This window comes from Pinus tabuliformis, chromosome 1_1 (assembly GCF_031772625.1).
Source record: "Pinus tabuliformis cultivar Carrire ecotype Pingquan chromosome 1_1, CPIR1, whole genome shotgun sequence".
In the NCBI taxonomy this organism is placed as follows: Eukaryota; Viridiplantae; Streptophyta; class Pinopsida; order Pinales; family Pinaceae; genus Pinus; species Pinus tabuliformis.
Window position 1 is genome coordinate 426,441,914 of NC_142297.1, and position 21,441 is coordinate 426,463,354.

General features: G+C 36.7%; 1 protein-coding gene and 1 pseudogene across 2 annotated transcripts in view; both read left to right on the plus strand.

Annotated features, from left to right (window-relative positions):
• LOC149213523 (BTB/POZ and MATH domain-containing protein 4-like) overlaps positions 1-15,741 on the plus strand; it is an 83,638-nt pseudogene extending 67,897 nt beyond the window's left edge. Inside the window, exons 2-4 of the transcript XR_016250829.1 lie at positions 14,274-14,625; positions 14,773-15,063; positions 15,169-15,741. The product of XR_016250829.1 is annotated as a BTB/POZ and MATH domain-containing protein 4-like (transcript). The remainder of the gene's footprint in view (positions 1-14,273; positions 14,626-14,772; positions 15,064-15,168) is intronic.
• Positions 1-17,847, plus strand: part of LOC149213521 (BTB/POZ and MATH domain-containing protein 4-like) — a 173,047-nt gene extending 155,200 nt beyond the window's left edge. The window contains exon 3 of the mRNA XM_089392043.1: positions 17,829-17,847. Coding sequence (XP_089248169.1) covers positions 17,829-17,832 — 4 coding nt within the window. The 3' untranslated portion in view covers positions 17,833-17,847. The remainder of the gene's footprint in view (positions 1-17,828) is intronic.
• Positions 17,848-21,441: the final 3,594 nt, after the last annotated feature.

Consider the following 21,441-nt stretch of genomic DNA (forward strand, 5'->3'; position numbering starts at 1 on the left):
AATACATACTTCATGACTCATACAATTATGAAGATTGTCACTAGTTACATTCTTCAACTCGAGGGTATGGAACTAGTATTTAATCCAGAGCACGAAGCCCTCTATGTACAATGATGTTAGTGGCATTGGTTGTCAAACTCCTCTACCATGAGCCAACTAAAAACGTACCCATCACTCAAACATAATCTTGACTTGACATGCTATGTTTTTTCTATATTATTTCAATGCTTAGAGGGTGATATTGATGACAAAGATCCCGATATAGGCAATGCTTTTGATGATATGTAGGTATTTGCTGTAACATGATTTTTTTTTGGATGCTAGAGGCCATGTGGAGCTTGTTTGTTGATGTATATTTAGTTTAGAGAAGGATTGCACTTAGTGCTATTTTGGTTATGTACACCCTTACAAGCTATATAAATGATAACTTTTACTTGTGTATAAATGGTTTGGAGTCATATGAATGCACATGAATATATGTGTTTTTCTTTAAAATTTGAATATTTTGTGTGTTTTTGGTTGATCATTTTTTGGTCTAGTTTTTTTGATTGGTTCCTAGTCTAGGGGGTTTGCCGGTTCAATGATCGGTCTCATTCTCATAACATTGTTTTATACTTAAGCATATTGTCATTGCCATATGATGAATTTACTTTTAGATGTGCATTGCATAATTTCAATTGTCAAATGATGAATTTAATTTAGATGCACCTCGCATAATGCCAAATGAGGAATTTAGAAGGAACATTGCATAATGTCAAATGGTGGATTCAATTTACTTTTAGATGTACATTGCAGAAATGATAATTCTTAATAGTCTAATACAAAGTGATGAATTTCAATTTAGATCTACATTTCATAATTATTAAGATTTACTATTTAATTATTAACATATTTTGGGATTTTATTTTTTATTTTTATATATTAAATTTTTAATAATTTTACAATTTTTATGACTCCAACGTTGGGGTTGCTTATATGCTTTCCCCTTGTGTTTATCTCCACTACCACTGTAATGAGCTAGGATGACTTCTTCCCTATTATGGTTTATCTCCAACAAATAAATTTAATCACAAGTAGCAAAATGTCTATTCCTTATTTTCAGTGGTATAATAAATAAACGATTCAATTTTTCCAAGAGACAGTGATACAATAGAATCTTGCATTATTCTCAACACAAATAAACCAGTGAATGTAGTAGTATCAATGCCTAGATGCAAATATGACGGTTACAATTTAATAGAAAAATTCATAATCCACGTATAACAAATGCAAATCTTGCGCTGCAAAACTAACGCCGACCCTATATAGATTCCTACTTGAATTTCCTACAATCCTAATTTCCTTACGGTGACTAAATCTGGATTGCTCCTTGCATGGCAATCTGTACGTGCTTTGTAAATGGGGTTAGACTGTGGAACACTCCTTGCTTGAAAATTTGTGCTTGCTTCATAAATGGGGTCGGACTATGGAATTATTCTGTGTTGCAGGCAAAGAAAACAACCCTTTGTTGATTTGTGTAAATACGTCTTCCCAACTGTGGACAACTTCGAGGCTCTCACAGGGTCACTTACATGCTAAAACAAACCTTCACAAAAACTATAGCTTCCGTTTTTATGTTACGAGAGTTCACTCGGACCTTGTCGATTCCATAAATAAGGGATATTGTGCGTTTGTGGGTAATGTAGGAAGACCTAGCTTTAGAGCTAGTGTTCGATCATGTATCAATGCAGATGGTAACCTCTAGAGGTTTCAATTCCTTCAGAGAGGGAGCTCGCTTCAACTCGCTGTGCCAAGTCAAGATTATATTTCAACAGTAATCCCTTGTTGCCTTTGTAGGTGATGTTTTGTGCCCAGATCAATAACAAAAAAACCCTTAACGAAATTCACTGCTTCCAATAGATTTCCTGTGCCTAGAATAGGAGGTAATCGAACCAAGAATTTTGCTCCTCCTTCAGAAGTGTTTCTATGCCCAAAATAGAGAGAAATAGTGGATGGTGTCAACTAAGGTGGAAACTTTCACAACTGAAATTGATAAAGGAAAAAAATTAAGGGGTCTAAAACCCTTAGAGCTAATGTTGAAGAAACAAATGAGATGATCCACCTTTTTCTTAAGGGGTTTCATCATCTTAAGTGATTGAGTAAATCTTACTCAAAACCCCAATTCTGGATTTTTTCGCCCAACTGCCCCAAAACTTGCCCAATAATGGGTATTTTGTGGTTTTTCCCCCTTTTTAAGGGGACTATAGCCTACGGGGTTGGATAGGCTAATGAGTCCCATTTGTCCTCAATTTGTAGAGGAAATTACAATCCTCCTTGCTCGAAATCGCTTGCCCTCAAGCAATTCCAAGTTCGAGTGTTGCAAAGTCTGTTCTCCTTCCCACGTCACATCCTCCTCCGATAAATTTTTCCATTTGATGAGATATTCCAGAATTACTCTTCCTCATAACTTCTTTTCATGCACGATCATGATCGTTTTTGGGATCAGTGCTAGTTTCCTCTTTTCATCTAATGGTGGCAATTCAATAGAGGTGGTGACCTGCTGACCCACAACCTTTTTGAGGCAGGGCACATGGAATACATTGTGGATTATGCTGCCACTCGGTAGCTCCAACTCATATGCCACCTCGCCAACTCTACGGATAACTTTGTAAGGCCCATAAAATCCTTGTTTTAGTTTTTCCACCCTGCTCTTCTTGAGTGTAGAATACTAGAATGTCTATAAGGTTGCAATCGTAAGAAAATAAGATCTCCTACCTCAAACTTGTGTTATGTTCGATGTTGGTCTGCGTACAACTTCTACTGATTTTGAGCAACCTATATGCTATGCTTGAGTACTTTGAGAATGTCTCGATTCTCCTGTATCCTGTCTTTGGCAATAGGTGCCTTGCTATCTCCAAAAATCCTGTCGATGAAGGATGGTGCATCATATTCATGCAAAGCTCTGAAGGGTGTCATCCCAATGGATAGGTGGTAGGTGGTGTTCTCTGAATGCTCCCCAAGGTACAACAACTTAATCCATGCCTCTTGCTAACCTGTCACATAGTTGCTTAGGTACCCCTAATCCACTTATTCACAATTTTTGTCTGGCTATGGGTTTGAGGGTGATAGCTAGTGCTAGGGATCAATTCAGTTCCCACTAGCCTGAAAATCTCCTGCCAAAATGCGCCCATAAATCTACTGTCACGATTGCTCACTATATTTTTTGGCAGTCCATGTAGTTTAAAGATCTCTTTGAAAAACAATTTTGCCACTTGTTTGGCCAAGTAATCAATTAAGATGGAAAAAAAGTGTGCATATTTAGTCAACCTGTCTACCACTGTGTAGATACAGTATTTCCCTTGCGGTTTGGGTAACCTTGTGATGAAATCCATTGAGATGCTCTTCCATTTCTGTTCTGGGATTGGTAGAGGTTGGAGAAGATCTGCAGGATGTGTATGCTCACCCTTATTCTGTTGGCATGTCAAGCATACCCTGACGTATTTCATCCCATCTTCCTTGAGCCCTTTCCATGAGAATCATTCCCGAATTTGTCTATATGTCTTGAAGAATCCTTGATGCCCAACTTACGGAATATCATGTGTAACCATCAAAATATTCTTTCTGAGTGTAGATTCAAGAACCAAGCATATTCTGTCTTTGTAATAAATGACTCCATCAACTATTTTGTATCTATCATCCTGGATGATCTTGTCGATTTGTGCGCAGGCAAATTGGTTCTTGGAATACTCTAGCTGAGAGGTGTGTCTTCCAATCTTCTCTGAGTTTTATGAGGGCACATGTTATTGGTTTCCAAAAAGTGGGTTGACCACGACATTCTTTTTCCCTCACATACTCGATGTCAAAATCATAAGCTTGGATTTTATTTACCCATTTTTGTTGTCATTCGTTCAGGTCACTTTGTCCCAAAAAATGGCGTAGGCTATTGTGGTCTATCTCAACTTTGAACTCGTTGCCCACCAAATGCTGTCGGATTTTTTCCAACGCGTGCATGATAGCCAACATTTCTTTGTCATATATGGAGTAAAGTCTTTTTGAATCTTCAAGCTTTCGACTTTCGAATGTGATAGGATGGCCCTTTTGCATTAGGATGACCCTTATTCCCTCCCTTGACGCATTGCACTCTAATATGAATGGTTGTCCAAATTTAGGAAGAGCCAGTACTGGACATGAGCTCATTATTTCTTTGAGCTTGTTAAACGCCCTGTCAGATTCTCCTGTCCACTTGAATGCTCCCTTTTTGGTTAAGTCCGTCAGAGGTGCACTTAACTGCGAAAACCCTTTAACAAACCGTCAACAGTAACGAACCGTCAACAGTAGTTATAGATCCTGAGGAACCCTTGTAATTCTGTTAGAGTTTTGGGTGTAGGCCAATCCACTATTGCCTGGATCTTTTCTTGATGGGCTTTTACCTCCTTTGTGCTAATCACATGTCCCAAATAAAGAATTTCAATCAACCAGAACTCGCACTTTGATGCCTTGGCATAAAGGGACCTGTTTTGCATGATGCTCAAGATTTGATCCAAATGTCCCAAGTGTTCATCCCACGTCTTACTGTAGAACCGTCGACAGTAGTTGTAGATCCCGAGGAACCCTCGTAATCTATTAGAGTTTTGGGTGTAGGCCAATCCACTATTGCCTGGATCGTTTTTTGATGGGCTTTTACCTCCTTTGTGCTAATCACATGTCCCAAATAAAGAATTTCCATCAACCTGAACTCGCACTTTGATGCCTTGGCATAAAGGGACTGTTTTTGCATGATGCTCAAGATTTGATCCAAATGTCCCAAGTGATCATCCCATGTCTTACTGTAGATGAGAAAGTCGTCAAAGAACACCAACAAAAACTTCCTTAACTGCTTGTTGAAAATGTTGTTCATGCAGGATTGGAAAGTAGCGGGGGTGTTGGTTAGGTCAAATGGCATGACCAAAAATTCAAAGTGTCTACAGTGGCACCTAAATGCTGTTTTTGGCTCGTCTTCCTCTCAAACTCGTTTTTGATGCTATTTGTATCGTAAATCGATCTTTAGAAAGTACACCACCCCATGGAGTTCATCAATGTTCCACCAAGGTTCCAAGACGAGGGGGCGAGGGAGCAAGGGGGCGCGGGGGCGGAGGGAGCAAGGGGGCGCGGGAGCGGCCTATGCAAAATCTCCCTACCATTTTTTAGGAAACGTGGGGGAGCGTCAGGGTCTTAAAAATTTATAAATATAAAATATAATTTATTAATTGAGTCCACTATGACAATTTGGTTTGAATTGAAAAGCTACAAAGCATGATCATTGATATGAATATCATTTGACATTGTCCAAATTTATAAAAGATTAAAGTCAAGTCTGATACATCAAGAGTCATCATTGGCAAAAATGCCAAATGCTAAAGGCTCCCATATGCTCTAAATTTTTATAGAAAACAATTTTATATTATTAGGCACGACTGAAATTACCCTGAAAAAGCCACATTTTGCAGCTGTAGAAACTTTCTTTAATTTGAAGTGAACATTACACTGAGCTTCCAATAGGTATAAGTGTATCTAACTGCAATGATATGTTTCATGCAATATAAACTTCAATCTTTAACAGGATCACAAGACAAATAGTTAGTAGTAGATAAATATGGACATGATTAAAACTAAAAGCGTAAAACATATAAATCTCCAATTTATTATAATTATTTTGTTCGAATATAGCCTGAATGCACCATAAAACCTTCTAGGGAGCCTGAGATGTTCTGAACTGTAACATAGCTTTTTTAGTATTTACAGTACTTGTACAGTGCTTCTCCCATTGTGGATCCCTGGTTTGTCCACTCTGACCATTGTCGATGTGAAATGATTCACTCAGAATAAGCATATGATTTTTATTTCTGGAAAGAAATGAAAAGTAACATGATATATTATGGATATCTTTTCATGAAGCCATCCTAATATGGGCCCTCACTTCACCTGGAGAGAGAAATAAGCATATGATTTTATTTCCAGCACGAAATGAAAAGTAACATGATATACTATGGATCTCTTTTCATGAAGCCAACCAATTAAGGACCCTCGCTTCACCTGGAGAGAGAGAAATAAGCATATGATTGTTAATTCCAGCAAGAAATGAAACGCAACATGATATATTATGGATCTCTTTTCATGAAGGCAACCTAATAATGGGCCCTCACTTCACCTGCAGAGAGAGATAGACTGCACGAACAGAATATGGTCAACTTTTATGCAGAATTATATTATATCTCTGAAACACCCGCAAATTTGCAAATCTGAAAATATGAAAGTTGGGCTTTACTCCACCTTGCAAATCTTCTGTTCAGAAAGAGCCTCGATAAACATCAACCAGTACAGACGAGACCTTAACTTGGAGAAGTTAGATATTTGCACCAAGTTCAACACAAAAAACTAGAATAAAGTGATCATATGTGCAAATATATATTTTAGATAAATTGAACTGAATTTAAAATTCTTATGTATATATGAATACCTGGCCTTACTCAAGTATGCCAGTTGGATGTTAGATATTCACATGAGATGAAATCAGCTCCCTCTAGAATGATGAATCCGAACAATGAAATCCAACGCTGTGAGTGGAGCGCTCAGCGAACTTGCAAAGGCTGTGTCGTTGTGAGTGTGTTGTTCATGGTTCAGGGTGCTGGTTTTATAACATGAAACAACGATTTTCCAAAACCCTAAACGTTAATTAACTCTAAATTAAAGATTAAGTTCAATGTTTAGTTAATTAAAAATTTAAAATGGTTTTTAATGCATTAAAAGTGTGCCACGCCCCCCTTCGTTTCCCCACGTCCCCTCTCGCCCCCTCTCATCCCCCCACGCCCCCCACGTCCCCCCACGTCCCCCTTTTCTGAAACGCCTCCTCAGGGAAGGGAAACGTTTCCTGGCACGCCCCCTGAGTTTCCTCCATTTTGGGAGCGTGGGGAAACGTCCCCTACTCGTCCCCAAGTCCCCGGAGCGCGGGGGAGCTAGGAAACTAGACCCATAGGGGGGGGGGCGAGTCCCCGTGGAACACTGGAGTTCATTCAACTATTCATCGATCTTGGGAATGGGGTACTTGTTTTTGATGGTGTTTTTGATAAATTTTTTTGTTCAACGCTCTGTAATCAATACACATTCTCCATGTGCCATCCTTCTTCTTCACCAAGACTATGGACGATGCAAACGGGCTTGAGCGGGGTCTAATGTGGCCCATGGCTAACAATTCTTGGATGGTTTTTCCCATTTTGTCCTTGCATTTCTTCAGGTGCCAATAAGGCGTGGTGATCACAAGCTTAGCTCCCTCTTCAAATTCTATAGTGTGCTTGAATCCTCTCTTAGGAGGAAATCTTGAAGGAATGTCACCAAACACTGAAGCATGCTTGTCTATTATTTGTTGAATATTTTTGTTGTACTGCATTTTATCGCTGCTAGGGACCTTTTGGCTCGTGATCCTATGGTTTGCTGCATATGCGACATCACCGTGCCTGAAGATAGCTTCCATTCTTTTGGCTGAAACGACCTTTGGCTTGCTGTTTGCCATACCTCTCAAGACTACCCGATTGCCATTTGGTGTTTTAAATTCCATCTCCAATGCTTGGTAGTCCATTGTGTGCTTTCCCAACGAATACGACATTGAACCCCTAATACCATATTGAGATCTGCAAGATCTAATACATAGAAATCACTAGTAAAAGTATAGTTTCCAAGAGTTACTATCAAACCTGAGATCATTTGTGTGCGATCCAAGTTGTATCCATCCGCAATGATTACATCCAGGCCTTCAAACTCTTCGGTGGGAAGTCTTCTTTTGGCCACTAGCGTTGCATCAATGAAATTGTGTGTGGCTCCTCCATCAATTAGTGTTGTGATGCATTGTACCTTGACAACTCCCATGACCTTAAAGGTGTAATACTTGGGTGTGCCGGAAAGGGTTGCAATCTTGACTTGGGGACGAAACTTCTTTTCTCCACTAGCCCTTTCTTCACCTTTTGCTTCTTCTGGTGATTCTTCCTTGTGATTGCTAGGTTTTTCTTCTTCTTTTGCTTCCTTGTGAGGTGGCTCTTCTTCAGTACTTAGAGTGGTCTCTTCTTCTTCTTTGTCGATAGAGAGCACTTAAATGTAGTGAATCTTCCCCTTTCCCAAACAGTGATGTCTAGGTTCCCATGGATCCATGCAAGTAAAACATAGCTTTTTCGTCCATAGTTCGCGACGAGTCTCCTCATCTGCCCTGTCCCTTTTGGGCCAAGCACATTGAGGGGCCTTCTTGTTATCTTTTGGAGGAATGAAAGGTTTGGGAGGGGCTTTAGATTTGATTATGGCATTCCCCATATAACAAGTTATCTTGATAGCCTCTTAAAGGGTCGTGGGGTTGAATGCTTTTACCCAACCTTGTAGTTGTTCGGATAAAGCTTCTGTAAAAAGTATGACTAATCTTTCTTGAGATAAATCTGTTACCATTACAGCGATACGTTCAAATTCTGAAATGAATTCTTCATGCAAGCTCGTCTGCTTGAGAAGTGCCAATTCTCTGAAGTAGATGTTTGGGTTCTTTCGGTCAACTCTTTCTAATAGCCTTTACGTAAAATCTTCATAAGTAATGTTGGCATGCCCCAGTGTTACTAGACCATGACACCACCATTCATGCGCTTTGCCTTCTAGATGCAGTGTGGCATATTGGATCGCATCTGCTTTTGGCATAGGGTTGAGCCTAAGTAGGTGTCCAATTTTTGCACCCAAGATCTTTCTGTACATTTAGATGATCCATCAAATGAGGGAAGGGAAAGTTTACTCACCTTGCATATTAGATTGGAATTAGGCTGTACCCTGGGTTTGTTTCTGAATTGGAAATTATTGTATTCATTGAAGGTCATGGCATCTTGCGTGTTTCTTCTAGCGCTGCATATTCCCGAAAGTAACCATCCAACAGTCTGTTTGGTTCTAAAGCTTCTTGGTTTGCCGTGGCTTGATTATTCGTGAATTGAGGAAGCAACAATCGTTGACTCCTCCTGTTGGTTTCCCCGGTGTGAGGAGGACCAGGGTTATGATTACCACTCCCTCCCATGTTAGTTCTGTTGTTGCAAGCAACATTTTCATTACCTACGAGATGAGTCATTAGTTGAGCAAGTTGTTTCTGGCCTTGAGCCAGAGTGTGCATTATCTGTTGTCCTTGCTGCTGCCCCTGTAATATTAAATTTGATATTTCTGTCTGTCCATGTATCAATACATGTAAGAGATCTTTGGTGTCTGGATCTCCTCGTTCCTCCTTACCCTCCATGGCTTCCCTGTGATTACCCTTATTCTTCCTTACTGTAATGTTACTTGTATCTCCTGGAAACATGCACAAAACTCACAGGCTGGCAGGATTCCAGCGCTTTGATACCACTGTAATAAGCTAGGGTAATTTTTTCCTTATGGTTTATCTCCAGTAAATAAATTTAATCACAAGTAACAAACTGTCTCCAGTAAATAAATTTTTCCAAGAAACAGTAATACAATATAATCATGCATTATTCTCAACACAAATAAACCAGCCAATGTAGTATTATTAGTGCCCAGATGCAAATTTGATGGTTACAGTTCAACAGAAAAATTCATAATCCACACATAACGAATGCAAATCCTGGGCTTCAAAACCAGATACAAATTTTAACTAACGCCAACTGTATATAGATTCCCGTTCGAATTTCTTACAATCGTAATTTTCTATTGGTGACTAAATTCAGATTGCTCCTTGCATGGCAATCTGTATGTGCTTCGTAAATGGGGTCAGACTGTGGAATGCTCCTTGCTTGACAATTTGTGCGTGCTTCATAAATGGGGTCGGACTGTGGAATTATTCTGTGCTGCAGGCAAAGAAAATAACCCTTCGTTGACCTGTGTAAATACGTCTCCCCAACTGTGGACAACTTCAGGGCTCTCACAGGGCCGCTTACATGCTAAAAATACCGCCACAAAAACTACAGTTTATGTCTTTACATTACGGGACTTCACTCGGACCCTGTTGATTCCATAAATAAGGATCGTTGTGCATTCAAGGGTAATGTAGGAAGATCCAGCTTCAGGGCTAGGGTTCGATCATGCATCAACGCAGATGATAACCTCCAGAGGGTCTGATTCCTTCAGAGAGGGAGCTCGCTTCAACTCACTGTGCTAGGACAAGTTTATATTTCAACTGGAATCCCTCACTGCCTTTCTCGGTGATGTTTTGTGCCTAGATCAAGAACAAAAAAACCTTTAACCGAATTCACTGCTTTGAATAGATTTCCTGTGCCCAGAATAGGAGTCAATCCAACCAAAAATTTCGCTCCTTCAGAAGTGTTCCTATGCTCAAAACAGAGAAAGAATCTATGGTGTCAAGTTGTCAACTAGGGTGGAATCTTTCACCTTCGAAATTGACAAAGTAAAAAAGAGGGTCTTAAAACCCTCAGAGCTAACGCTCAAGAAATGAATGAGATGATCCACCTATTATGCTCCACATTGAATTAAATCCTCCTCTATTTATAGATTTTCTTGAGGGGTTTCATCATCTTAAGTGATTGAGTATATCTTACTCAAAACCTCAATTGAAAATTCTGGATTTTTTTGCCCATCTGCCCCAAAACTTGCCTAATAATGGGTATTTGGGGTTCTTTCCCCCTTTTTAGGGGGACTATAGCCTATGGGGATGGATAGGCTAATGAGTTCCATTTGTCATCAATTTGTAGAGGACATTACACCTGCGCTTCCCTGTCCTAGAAAGTTGGTGGACCATTGTCTTTTACTAGATCCAAAACATCATTCTTTGCGAGAATGAGATCAATTGTTGTCTTCCAGGCCCTGGAATTTGTAGCTCCTTCCAACTTGTTCTCGGACTTCATAGAGGAACCCATGGTTATAGTGAAACAATCAGACTGCAGATGTAGGTGTCATCAAGAGTGATCTCAATGTGCTTTCCTTCACCAAAGCTTTGATTCCATGTTGATTTTTCAAGTGCAATAGATACAAACATTAATTTCTAAAAACTGATAATTACTTCTGATGATATAGATATTATTTTAGCACTTCCAGTTCATCATTAAGCAATTATACTTCTGAAATTCAAACATGAAAACATTAGAACAATAGAGATCACAATGATTAACCTTGGGAAAACCCTCTTGGGGGAAAAACCCAACAATTTTAGATAAATTCTTCAGTTCAACAAGAGGCAAACCTAATTCTTCTAGTCAAATACAAAGGTCAAACTGACCAGCAATACAACTCCGGTCAAACCTGGTCAAACAGCCCTCCTGTCAAGTCTTCAATCTGCTCAACAATCTCGGCTCTGCCTGATTTGCCTAGGCCAAAATTCGACCTTCTTCTTTGCCCAGAAACTGCCCAAAAATTCGGCGCTGCTGCCCAGAAATTTTGGTCCTGCTGCCCAGAAACTGTGCAGAAACCACATGTTCGAAGCTGCAGAAGGATGATTTCACACGTCCGAGATAGAGATAGAGGAAGCTAGAGATGTCTGCGTCCTTCTTCATCCCTCTTGTCTTCTTCTCCTTTGCTTTGATTACCAGAAGATATCTTTTCTTGTGATGATCCGAATTATGCTTGGAGGAGGTCGAATGCCTTATTTATAGGTTTCTGAGAGGCTGAATGGGTGCCACTTCAACTGTGGTCAACTTGACTTGAAGGAGGGCCAATTTGACAACTTTGAAGCCAAAAATTCAGTATTCAAAATTCAAAATTTTTCTCTTTTGAAACTGACATGAAGAACATGTCTTATATTAATCATTACATATATTTCAAGCGCTAAAATATTAATTATGAAGACCGACCATAGCTACAAAATTCAACACCAAACAGATCATAATATATCTTAAGAAGAAAAAAACTGTATGCCATTATAGTTCCAACAAGCAGCGGAGATGACAGATGACCCCTGCTCAATCTGGTGAACCCATAATGTGGATGGCTAAGGATGGGACCAGCCATGAGGAGGGGAATCCTTAAAACTACTCTTTGGTCTTGAGCAGTGTCGCAGATATCAATAATATATTGCCAACATAGTGATACATCATGATTCTGTCAGCTTGGTGAGATTATTGCTAGAAAAAATCACAATTTTTTCAAATTTTGAATATAGTGCAATATATTGCCAGAATATTGTGAGAAATTGGAAAATATCAGTTAAGTTAGCAGATATTTGATTTTTTTAGCCCATTTTGAAGAGGGAAAGCAGGGTATTGAGATCAAAGGGGTTATTCGTTGTTACATTTGTCCATAAAGTGCTAGAGGGGGTTGCTCTAGACATTTAAAAAATTGAATTTTTTTGAATAAATTCTTTTATATATGTTCGAGTTTGCTGATATTTTCTGAAATTTTCTCTGACGTTGTTGATAAGTGTCTTTCTGGGCACTTGGTGATATATTTGTTGACATGATGTTTGCAACTTTGCAACACTGGTCTTGAGTTATAGAATATAGAAATAATTGTTATTAAGGACAATCTTTCCTTTCACCAAGTCTTGTATGCTCGTCATCGGAATTTGTAGTGCAGTATCTTTTTGGTGAAGGCTTTTCCCAATGGACACTGAACTTGTTGAATGCAACCTAATAAATTTTTGATACGATTCTATGTTTCACTTTCGCTTATATTTACTTAATTTTGACTCTGTAAATTGAAGCTAAACATTTTTTGAGTAATAGACATTATTGATATTTTTCTTAACATAAAGGGCTTCGAAGTTCTGTCACTGAGATCATTTTTGTAAGTGATCGAGATCTACTGTCGTGTCTTTTCTATCTGGGGTTGCACGTCAATCCATGAATCCCTAGTACACAGTTAATACCTGTACCATGTTACTTTCGATGCCTACATGTTATACCCCTCTTCTGGAAACATCTGTTTCCACCTTGTCTCGAGGAGATTCAGTGCTTGTGCAAACAAACAAGAAAAAAAAGAAAAATGGATAGGGTCAGGTATGTAAGATGTATTGAAGTATGTGGACTTTCTGATATATAGACCCTATCGAACCTGTCATTGAATATTATACTATCTTTGTAAATTTTGCAATGGAAAGGTGGCCTAGGAGAATCTTTGGTGTTGTTCATGAGTGACCCTTGACATATGTCATAGGTCCATCACCTCCATAACTCCTTTTCTAGTGTTTATTCATCTGTTTTCCCATCCTTGGCACGAGCTCGAGCCCCCATTCAATACAAGGTTAACCCCCCCAAACTGGTGTAGAAAGGATTGCTTAGAGGTTATTCAAATTGAAGCTGGAAGCATCCAGTATGAAGGGCTTTGTATGCTTTTGCTACCGTTCAATTTGTCTGCTGAGAATTAAACATTCTCTGCAGTCCACTATTTCCAGGGAGCTTTGGAGCCTGATCCCTAGAAGCCAGTGACCTTGGGCAATTTGATGTGTGTGCAGGAAGAAGTTGATAGTCTGCGAGTCTCTCTCTCTTTACAAGACACCCAACTCTTTTGCATTCACCAGACTATCACTGCCATCCCTTCTGAGGTGCGAGCAAGCTAGTGCTATGGGGTAGAGTGTAATTTCAAGCAGTTAGCATCTCTGAGATTTTGGGCAGAGAATTTTGAGACGAGCTGACGCAGTCAAGGTAATGCCAGATTGAGGTACTGGAGGTCATGAGAACCATCCACAATGAATTAGCAGAGATTCGAGGAGCCATCCATCCTGAACAAGCCAGTGATCAAATCGCTGAAGGATTAGTTCTTTGGATGTGCAGAGAAGAGGTGAAGCTGAAAAGGTCTTACTGTCATGAGATGGACGCCAACCCCACTCGTAGATTTATTTCAGAATTGGAAAGCTTGTTAGTAGTTCCATAAGGATTTAGACTAGCGGGTTAGTCTGAAGCCTGACAAGTAAATGTAGGGGAGAAAGTCTTATTTTGGATTGTATGCCAGCAGTAGAGAACTCTCCAGTCTATCTTATTGCCTTTCCAGTTCAACATTTGCATCTGTATTTTGACTGTCCAGTTCGGCTGCGGTCTCCCTTTGTTAATATATAAGCTGTTACTGTTAGAAAAAGAACTATGGCATGTTAATCCCATTCTCATTTATATTATCATGTGTCCTAATATGTGCCTAGAATTTAATCTGAAACTGTTTGTTCTAGCTGTAATATTCAAGGAGATATACACACACATTGCTTCTGTACAAAAACACTACCAAGATTCCATGGTAGAATAGGTACGTGGATTTGCAGGTCAGAGACCTCAAAACTCCTTGTGGCCTCAGCTTTAATCTGGTTGTCATACTAATTTGTTTTTTGTGCTTTTCACTTGCTTTGGGATCTTTAGGGGTTACAAACGTTTCTACAGGCGAGCTCAGTTGGAAGTATCAGATTTTGTAAAGGATGATACTCTGAAAATATGTTGCACAGTTGGGGTTGTGGTTTCTGCTATTCATGGCCCTACATTGCACTATATTCATATTCCTGAATCAAACTTGGGCCAACAATTTGGGGCACTTCTTGAAGATGTGGAAAATGCAGATGTCACATTTGATGTATCAGGGGAAAAATTTCATGCTCACAGAGTGGTTCTGGCAGCACGTTCACCTGTATTTAAATCCATGTTTTTTGGGTCCACCCAGGATGATTGGAATGACAAAGAAATTAGCATTGAAGATACAAGACCAGAGGTGTTTAAGGTGAGCTTTTCAGAATCATGCTTTCTCTTAATATTTAGTTTCGAAAGATCGAGCTTTGGCCTTGAGCTTGTAATTCTTTGTTCCTCAAATTATTGAAATTGTCTCAGTTATTTTGAATGTGCTTCCATTCTCTTGAATGCGTTGCAGGCTATGTTACACTTTATTTACAAAGATACCCTTCCAGATTTAGAGGAGCATGCAGATTTAGAAGAGCTTTCTGATCCATCCCTTGCTTTTTGACACCTGAGACAATGATCGAACATTTGCTTACAGCAGCAGATCGATATGGTCTGCGTCAGTTAAGGTGGTTGTGTGAGTCGAGAATATCACAGGGAATAAGTGTGAACACTGTTGCTAAAATACTTGAACTGGCCCAGCGATATCAGGCTTCTCAACTCAAATCTGCATGCCTTAAATTTGCTGCCGCAAACTTGGAAGGTATGCGGCATATTTCAACTAATTGTGAACTTAGCTAATAGTTCAGTGTTGAGAAACATCAATCTGTTAATGCTATTAAAAATCTCATCTTGTTTGATTTTGCAGACGTCATGAAGTCAGAGGGGTTTGAATACTTGAAGGAGAATTGCCCCTCTCTTCAGTTGGAGCTTCTACAAACTGTTGCACAATTCAAGGACGACTGAAACATAAAGAGAAAAGCTGGAGTGCACCAAGTCATGAATCAAATGCCTCTGACAGCAACATATAAGGACAAGACAAACTTAGTGATACAATCCACAGTGAGAAATCTGAAAATTCTGATTAGCTGACTGACACTAATTTTGAGGTATTTCTGGCTTTGGGGAGAAATTAACCGCGATGTCCCTGAAGCAGAAATGAAAGATTTTTTCTACTTTGGAAATCCTTGAGGTGACGACTTTGTAAGATGCATCCCAGCTTGCGCTAAACTATGGAGCAACCAGCATGCTTTTTTTTCAAATATTTTTTTGTAGACTGTCAAAATTGATAACGATTTCATTGTACTACGAACGATGCACTGTTTCTTTCTAAATACACATGGATATCCAAGCCACCGGATGGGTGGCCATTGTGCCTTTGCTATTACGAGAGCATCTGTTGCGTTTTATGATATCCGATAAAATTCGAACTCTTGTCAAATTGTCGAGGGCTCTATCTTTATTGCTTGGACATGAAATGCAGGACACAATGAGGATACAGTCTTGCATCATATTCTCTGTGACGCATTACAAGAAATCAGAATGTGAATAGACAGGAAATAATTCTAATCTATGCAATGCTTGATATTTTGCATAGAAATATTTTTTCTCTTCTGGTTAGGATTCCAGTTTATATGAGTATTTGACTCCGGATGACTGCAAAGCCTCTGTTCCAATGCATGTGCTATGTTTTAGATTGCTTCCATCAGTCTCCAGGTTCCGAGAGCTGTGAGCAATTTTTGAGCTCTTAATGAATGAGATCTTTTCCATCAATTTTATTTCTCGTCTTTAGTAGAGCTCTCTCAATATGGGAGTGGAATACTATAGCTACACAATTCGATTTTCATTAGAGTATGCTATTATTCAGTGCAACTCTACCTTTTTCTTATGGTTGAAGTACAATTATATTATGCAGAGTCACTCGGTCAAAAAGAATTGGCTTACACTGGCACATTTTTCACAACCTAGTGGTGGCAACTAAACCTCTAAAGTTACCATCATTAGCTAAACAAACATCTGACGCATTGACTTCGATTCCAAAATCTTGAAGTCAGGCCTTGCAAGTTGCGGGCAACACAATATTCAAACTGAAGCTCAGGCTCCAGGTGCAGAGGAGAACGAGACATCCCAAACTAGAGGCATAACTGTATAGATTTTAAGAGCCTTCATCGAGCAGGAGCTATCTGCATCATGCCCATCTGGCGAAGAGATTCACCCTGACAGTACCAGTCACTAGGAGTCAATGGTCTCATCACAATGGCAGTAGTTGCATTAAATGCTGCGTGTATAATGTAGGCATAGTCCATGCTATTTGGACATGGCTTTCTTAATATGGACATGAATCTGTCCTGTACACGGAGAGGAGAATTCTCCAGATTAATTCTTTCATGATACTCATTGTACCGGCTACATGAGTATACATCTCTCATGAAGAATCACTAGGATTAAAGAGTCAAGAATAATTATTTCCCACTAATTTATGGCGTAAAATACCTTTTTGACCCTATTATTTAACATCCTCAAGCGCTAATCCAGGAAATCGGGGGATTCAATGACTAGGACTGATGCAGTAGCAAAAAACCACAACCCAAGTAAAAATCTATTCTTTCTGACTAGTTTGCGGCTGACAATCCCCTCAACTTTTGGAAAGGTACAAAATTATTTATCACCAAGAGGTAAACGCAGCGATGATGATTATGATGAGATGAATGTACAGTTTTTTTTTAGGGACAATGTTGATGTTTATAATGATGATGTTACAAACATCTGGATATAGCCCTGCACGTAACATAGAGATGGTTGAATCTTGTTTTTGGTCACTATTATCCTCAATCGTAACATAGAGATGGTTGAATCTTGTTTTTGGTCACTATTATCCTCAATTCTCTAGCCCTGACATTCTGGTATTGCCCTGCACGTAACATAGAGATGGTTGCACGTAACATAGAGATGGATGAATCTTGTTTTTGGGTCACTATTATCCTCAACCCTCTAGCCCTGTCATTCAATTCTTTGTTCATTATTCAGATAAAGATGATCTTGATAAATATCATAATTGAACACTATATATAGAAGTGAGTCTTGTACTCGTATGACATGGGTCAATTCTCACCGCTACAACTATTATCTTTAATTAGAGGTTAGACAGCCGTGATATTAGTGTATTTTTTAAAGATTCAAATACTATGTCTATGTAGTATTATAGGCAATTAGTTTGGTTTGAGAAACCATACATATATAATATAGATGAATATTCAATAAAAAAACATGTAATTTACAATTAAGGTTGAAATTTTTTTGGTGAATATTATCAATTTAATCATATATATTTAAAAAATAGGAAAATTTTTAATCAAATGGTGATTTATTTATTTTGTTGTACTCTCCAGAAAATGTTTAAAAAATAGTAGGGGAAATTTCGCTCCAAAAAAAATTCTGTGTGACACTTGGTGTCAAAGTGGTTAGCATGATGCAAGAAGTGCTTTAATAGTGCACCCATTTACTGACTCACTGTTTTATGCCCTGTAGGTGACTATCGGTTATCAGCGCAGTCTGATTGCTTTACAGTCGACCTTTTTCATTAAAATCCAAGGATCAATTCTTAAAATGATGCAATTTTTTGTTATTTGAATTGTATTTTTAAATGTATTAATGGATTTAGTACCCTGAAAAACTTTCTAGCTACTTGTATTGTGGAGATTTTATAACTCAAACTTGTAATTTGAACAAATCTTTGTCAAATTTTAGACAAACTTAATAAAAAAATATATTTGAAAAAAACTAAAAACAGAAGAATTAAACTAAGTTAATTTAGATTAAAAGATAAAACATTTATTTTATTTGATTTATATTATATTACAAAAATATCTCTTTATATATAAAGGCAAAGATATTTTGCATGTAAATTTTTGATTTTATTGTAAATCCCCATGAGCGTATTTTGCATGTAAAAAATTATTATTTTAAATTCCCATTCGCTCAAGAAGCAAGTTAACATGGTACATCTTATAGAGAGAATTAACAAACTTAGTTTGTAAGCCTAAAAGTAATAAGCTACCCATCACGATTTCATTTTCTACCCATCACGATTTCATTTTCTAGATGTTTTGTTTCAATTGAATGGCAATTTTCCCAATGTTCTAACGGAATGACAAACTGAACCTGTAAGCTTACATAGTAATAAGCTGCCCGTTAGGGTTTTGTTTTCCCAATGTTTTGTTTGGGTTGGGCATTATTTTCCTCATGTTTTGTTTCAACTGAATGTTGTGTTTAAGGTTGTTTTGTTTCAACTCAATGGTGTGTTTAAGGTTCTAAAAACTTATATCTGATTACCGTACTTTGAATCTGATTACCTTACTTTGACTTGTTTCTGGAGCTTATTTTTCCTGCTATAATTTGATAGGCAGAGATATATAAGATTTAGAATATATAATGGATGAAAAATTGATGATAGATTTAGGTTATATCATTTATAACTTATGAGGTGCTGTTTAGTTGGTTTGAGTGAGTTTTAGTCATTTCTACACTTCTTAAGGGTTGAAGATGAAAGATATTTTTGAGGGATCAAATTATTCCAAGATATGTCCAAGCTTGATCGAGCTTTGCACAATATTTGCGATGCATCCCATTAATGGGTAGATTGTTTTTCTATCCAGACTTGAACTCAACCCAATTACAAAAAATAAAATAAAAATTAAATTTACACAATTTTTATTCTATTACAATACTGTAAGAATTAATCATTTTTGGGTAGATTGTTTTTCTATCCAAACTTAAAACTCAACCTAATTACAAAAAATAAAATAAAAATTAAAGTTACACAAATTTTATTCTAGTACAACACTGTCAGAATTAATCATTTTCAATTAAAAATGGATGGTTAATTTTTTCCTATATTCATTCATCTCTGAATTAAAAAATTAAATCCTTAATTGTATAAAATTTTTATACATAAAATTATCGCTGTTTCCTTATATACATTTTTTTAATTTCTAAAATTCTTATTTAATAAAACGCTAATAAAGTTAAACCTGCCAAAGTGCCTTCCGTAACTTAATTTCTCGGTATTATATGGTATTTCCAAATGTTGAATGGTTGTTAAATAGAGATGGTGTTATAGTTGGTTTGTTGCTTTACATAGTACAATTGTTTAAAGTGGCCTATTAAGTATGACTTAATTTAATTTTCAAGTTATTTATTTATATGGACAATTTTCAAGTTATTTATTTATATAGAATGTAGGGTAATACATTAAAATAGATTAAAAAATATTAGGTATAAATTAAAGATAAAATAAGAAAATAAAGAAAAAAATGATTTATAAAATTAAATAATTCATGGGTTATGATTATAAATAAATAAAAATAATTGAATTTAAATAGCTAATTATACCATAATTGTTATAGTCACTTAAAATATTATATATAATTTTGTTGTATAATAAAAATACAAATTCAATACACATTGAATTTGTAAGATTAAATAGTTTTATTTGTTTATTTTAAATTTAGACCAATATGTATTAATGTGTGTTACTATTGATTAAATATTTCATAAAATCAAGTTAAGTGATTTATGGAGGTATTGTTGGAGTTATTTATAGAGATTGTTGAGCTAAAAATTCAATTATGATGTACTTGTAATTGTTAGAATTTAATATTTTAGATTTATTGTATATTAGAAATACACACGAGATTTGTATGATTGAATATAATTTACTTTTGGGGAATTTTAAGTGCAAACTTTTGGTGCCTATGGCTATATATATGGCTCTATTGTACTCTAGAAATACACATGAGATTTTTTAATTGAATAGAATTTTGCTTTTGGGTTTTCATGGATGTAAACTTTTAGTGTGTATGTATTAATGTGTGTTTGAGTGTGGTTGCTATTAATTGAATATTTCATAAAATCAAATGATTAGTATGGACTTTGTTGGAGATGGTTGAACTAAATAATGTATGTTGAGTGTATTCATTGTTGATTGAATATTTTATAAAATCAAGTGATTTGTAACGATATTGTTTGAAATAGTTATGAAGATGATTGGACTAAATATCTAAAATGACTTTATTGTCATATAAAGTTATATATATGACACTATTTTACATTACAAATACACGAGATTTGTATAATTGAACAGAATTTTTCTTTTGGGGTTTTCTAAGTGCAAACTTTAGTTGTGTATGGCTATATATTACGCACTAAAAATACACATGGAATTTATATGATTGAATAGAATTTTCCTTTATGGATGTTTGTGAGTGAAAATTTTGGTGTATATATAAATGTATGTGTATTTACTATGGATTGAATATTTCATAGAATGAAAAGTGATTTCATAGAGATATTGTCAGAGATAGTTATGGAAATGGTTGAACTAATTATCTAATTTTGAGGTGTGTGTGTGTGTATATGGCTTTGTTGTCTTGTGATTTGTATGATTGAATTTCTTTAAGAATTTTTTTTGAGTGCAAACATTCAATGTGAATGAGTTAATGTGAGTGTATTTGTTATTTATTGAATGTCTTAAAATCAAGTGATTCATAGTATATATAGTTGGAAATAATTAAAATAAATATCTAATTATGGCGTAGTTGTATGATTAGCTCTCTCTCTCTCTCTCTCTCTCTCTCTATATATATATATCTATATAACTCTAGTGTATATTACAAATACATATGGATTTGAAAGAATGAATATAATTTTTCTTTTAGGGTTTTTGGAGTGTAAAGTGTATGCATTAAGCATTAATATGTTGATTTTAAAGCTATATATATGATTATGTTGTATAGTAAAAATACACATAAGAGTTGTATGATTTAATATAATATTCTTTTTGTTTTTTTTGAAATACAGTGTTTCAATGTGTAATCAATATGAACATTTAATATTTATGAGATGTATTAAAAATATTTTAAAAAATTATGTAAAACGTAAAATCACTCTGCATTAATATTTGTATAAAAATATGTAAGTCGCATAGCATAGCTTCATACCTGAAAGAAACCTAGCATTTGAAAATGAGTGATTTGATGGCTCATCTAACGAGTAGTAATAAGTCATTAGGTAAGTAAATGAACTTAATTCCATGATTTATGTACATCAAACATAAAGATAATAACAAAAAGTGGTGGTGAAA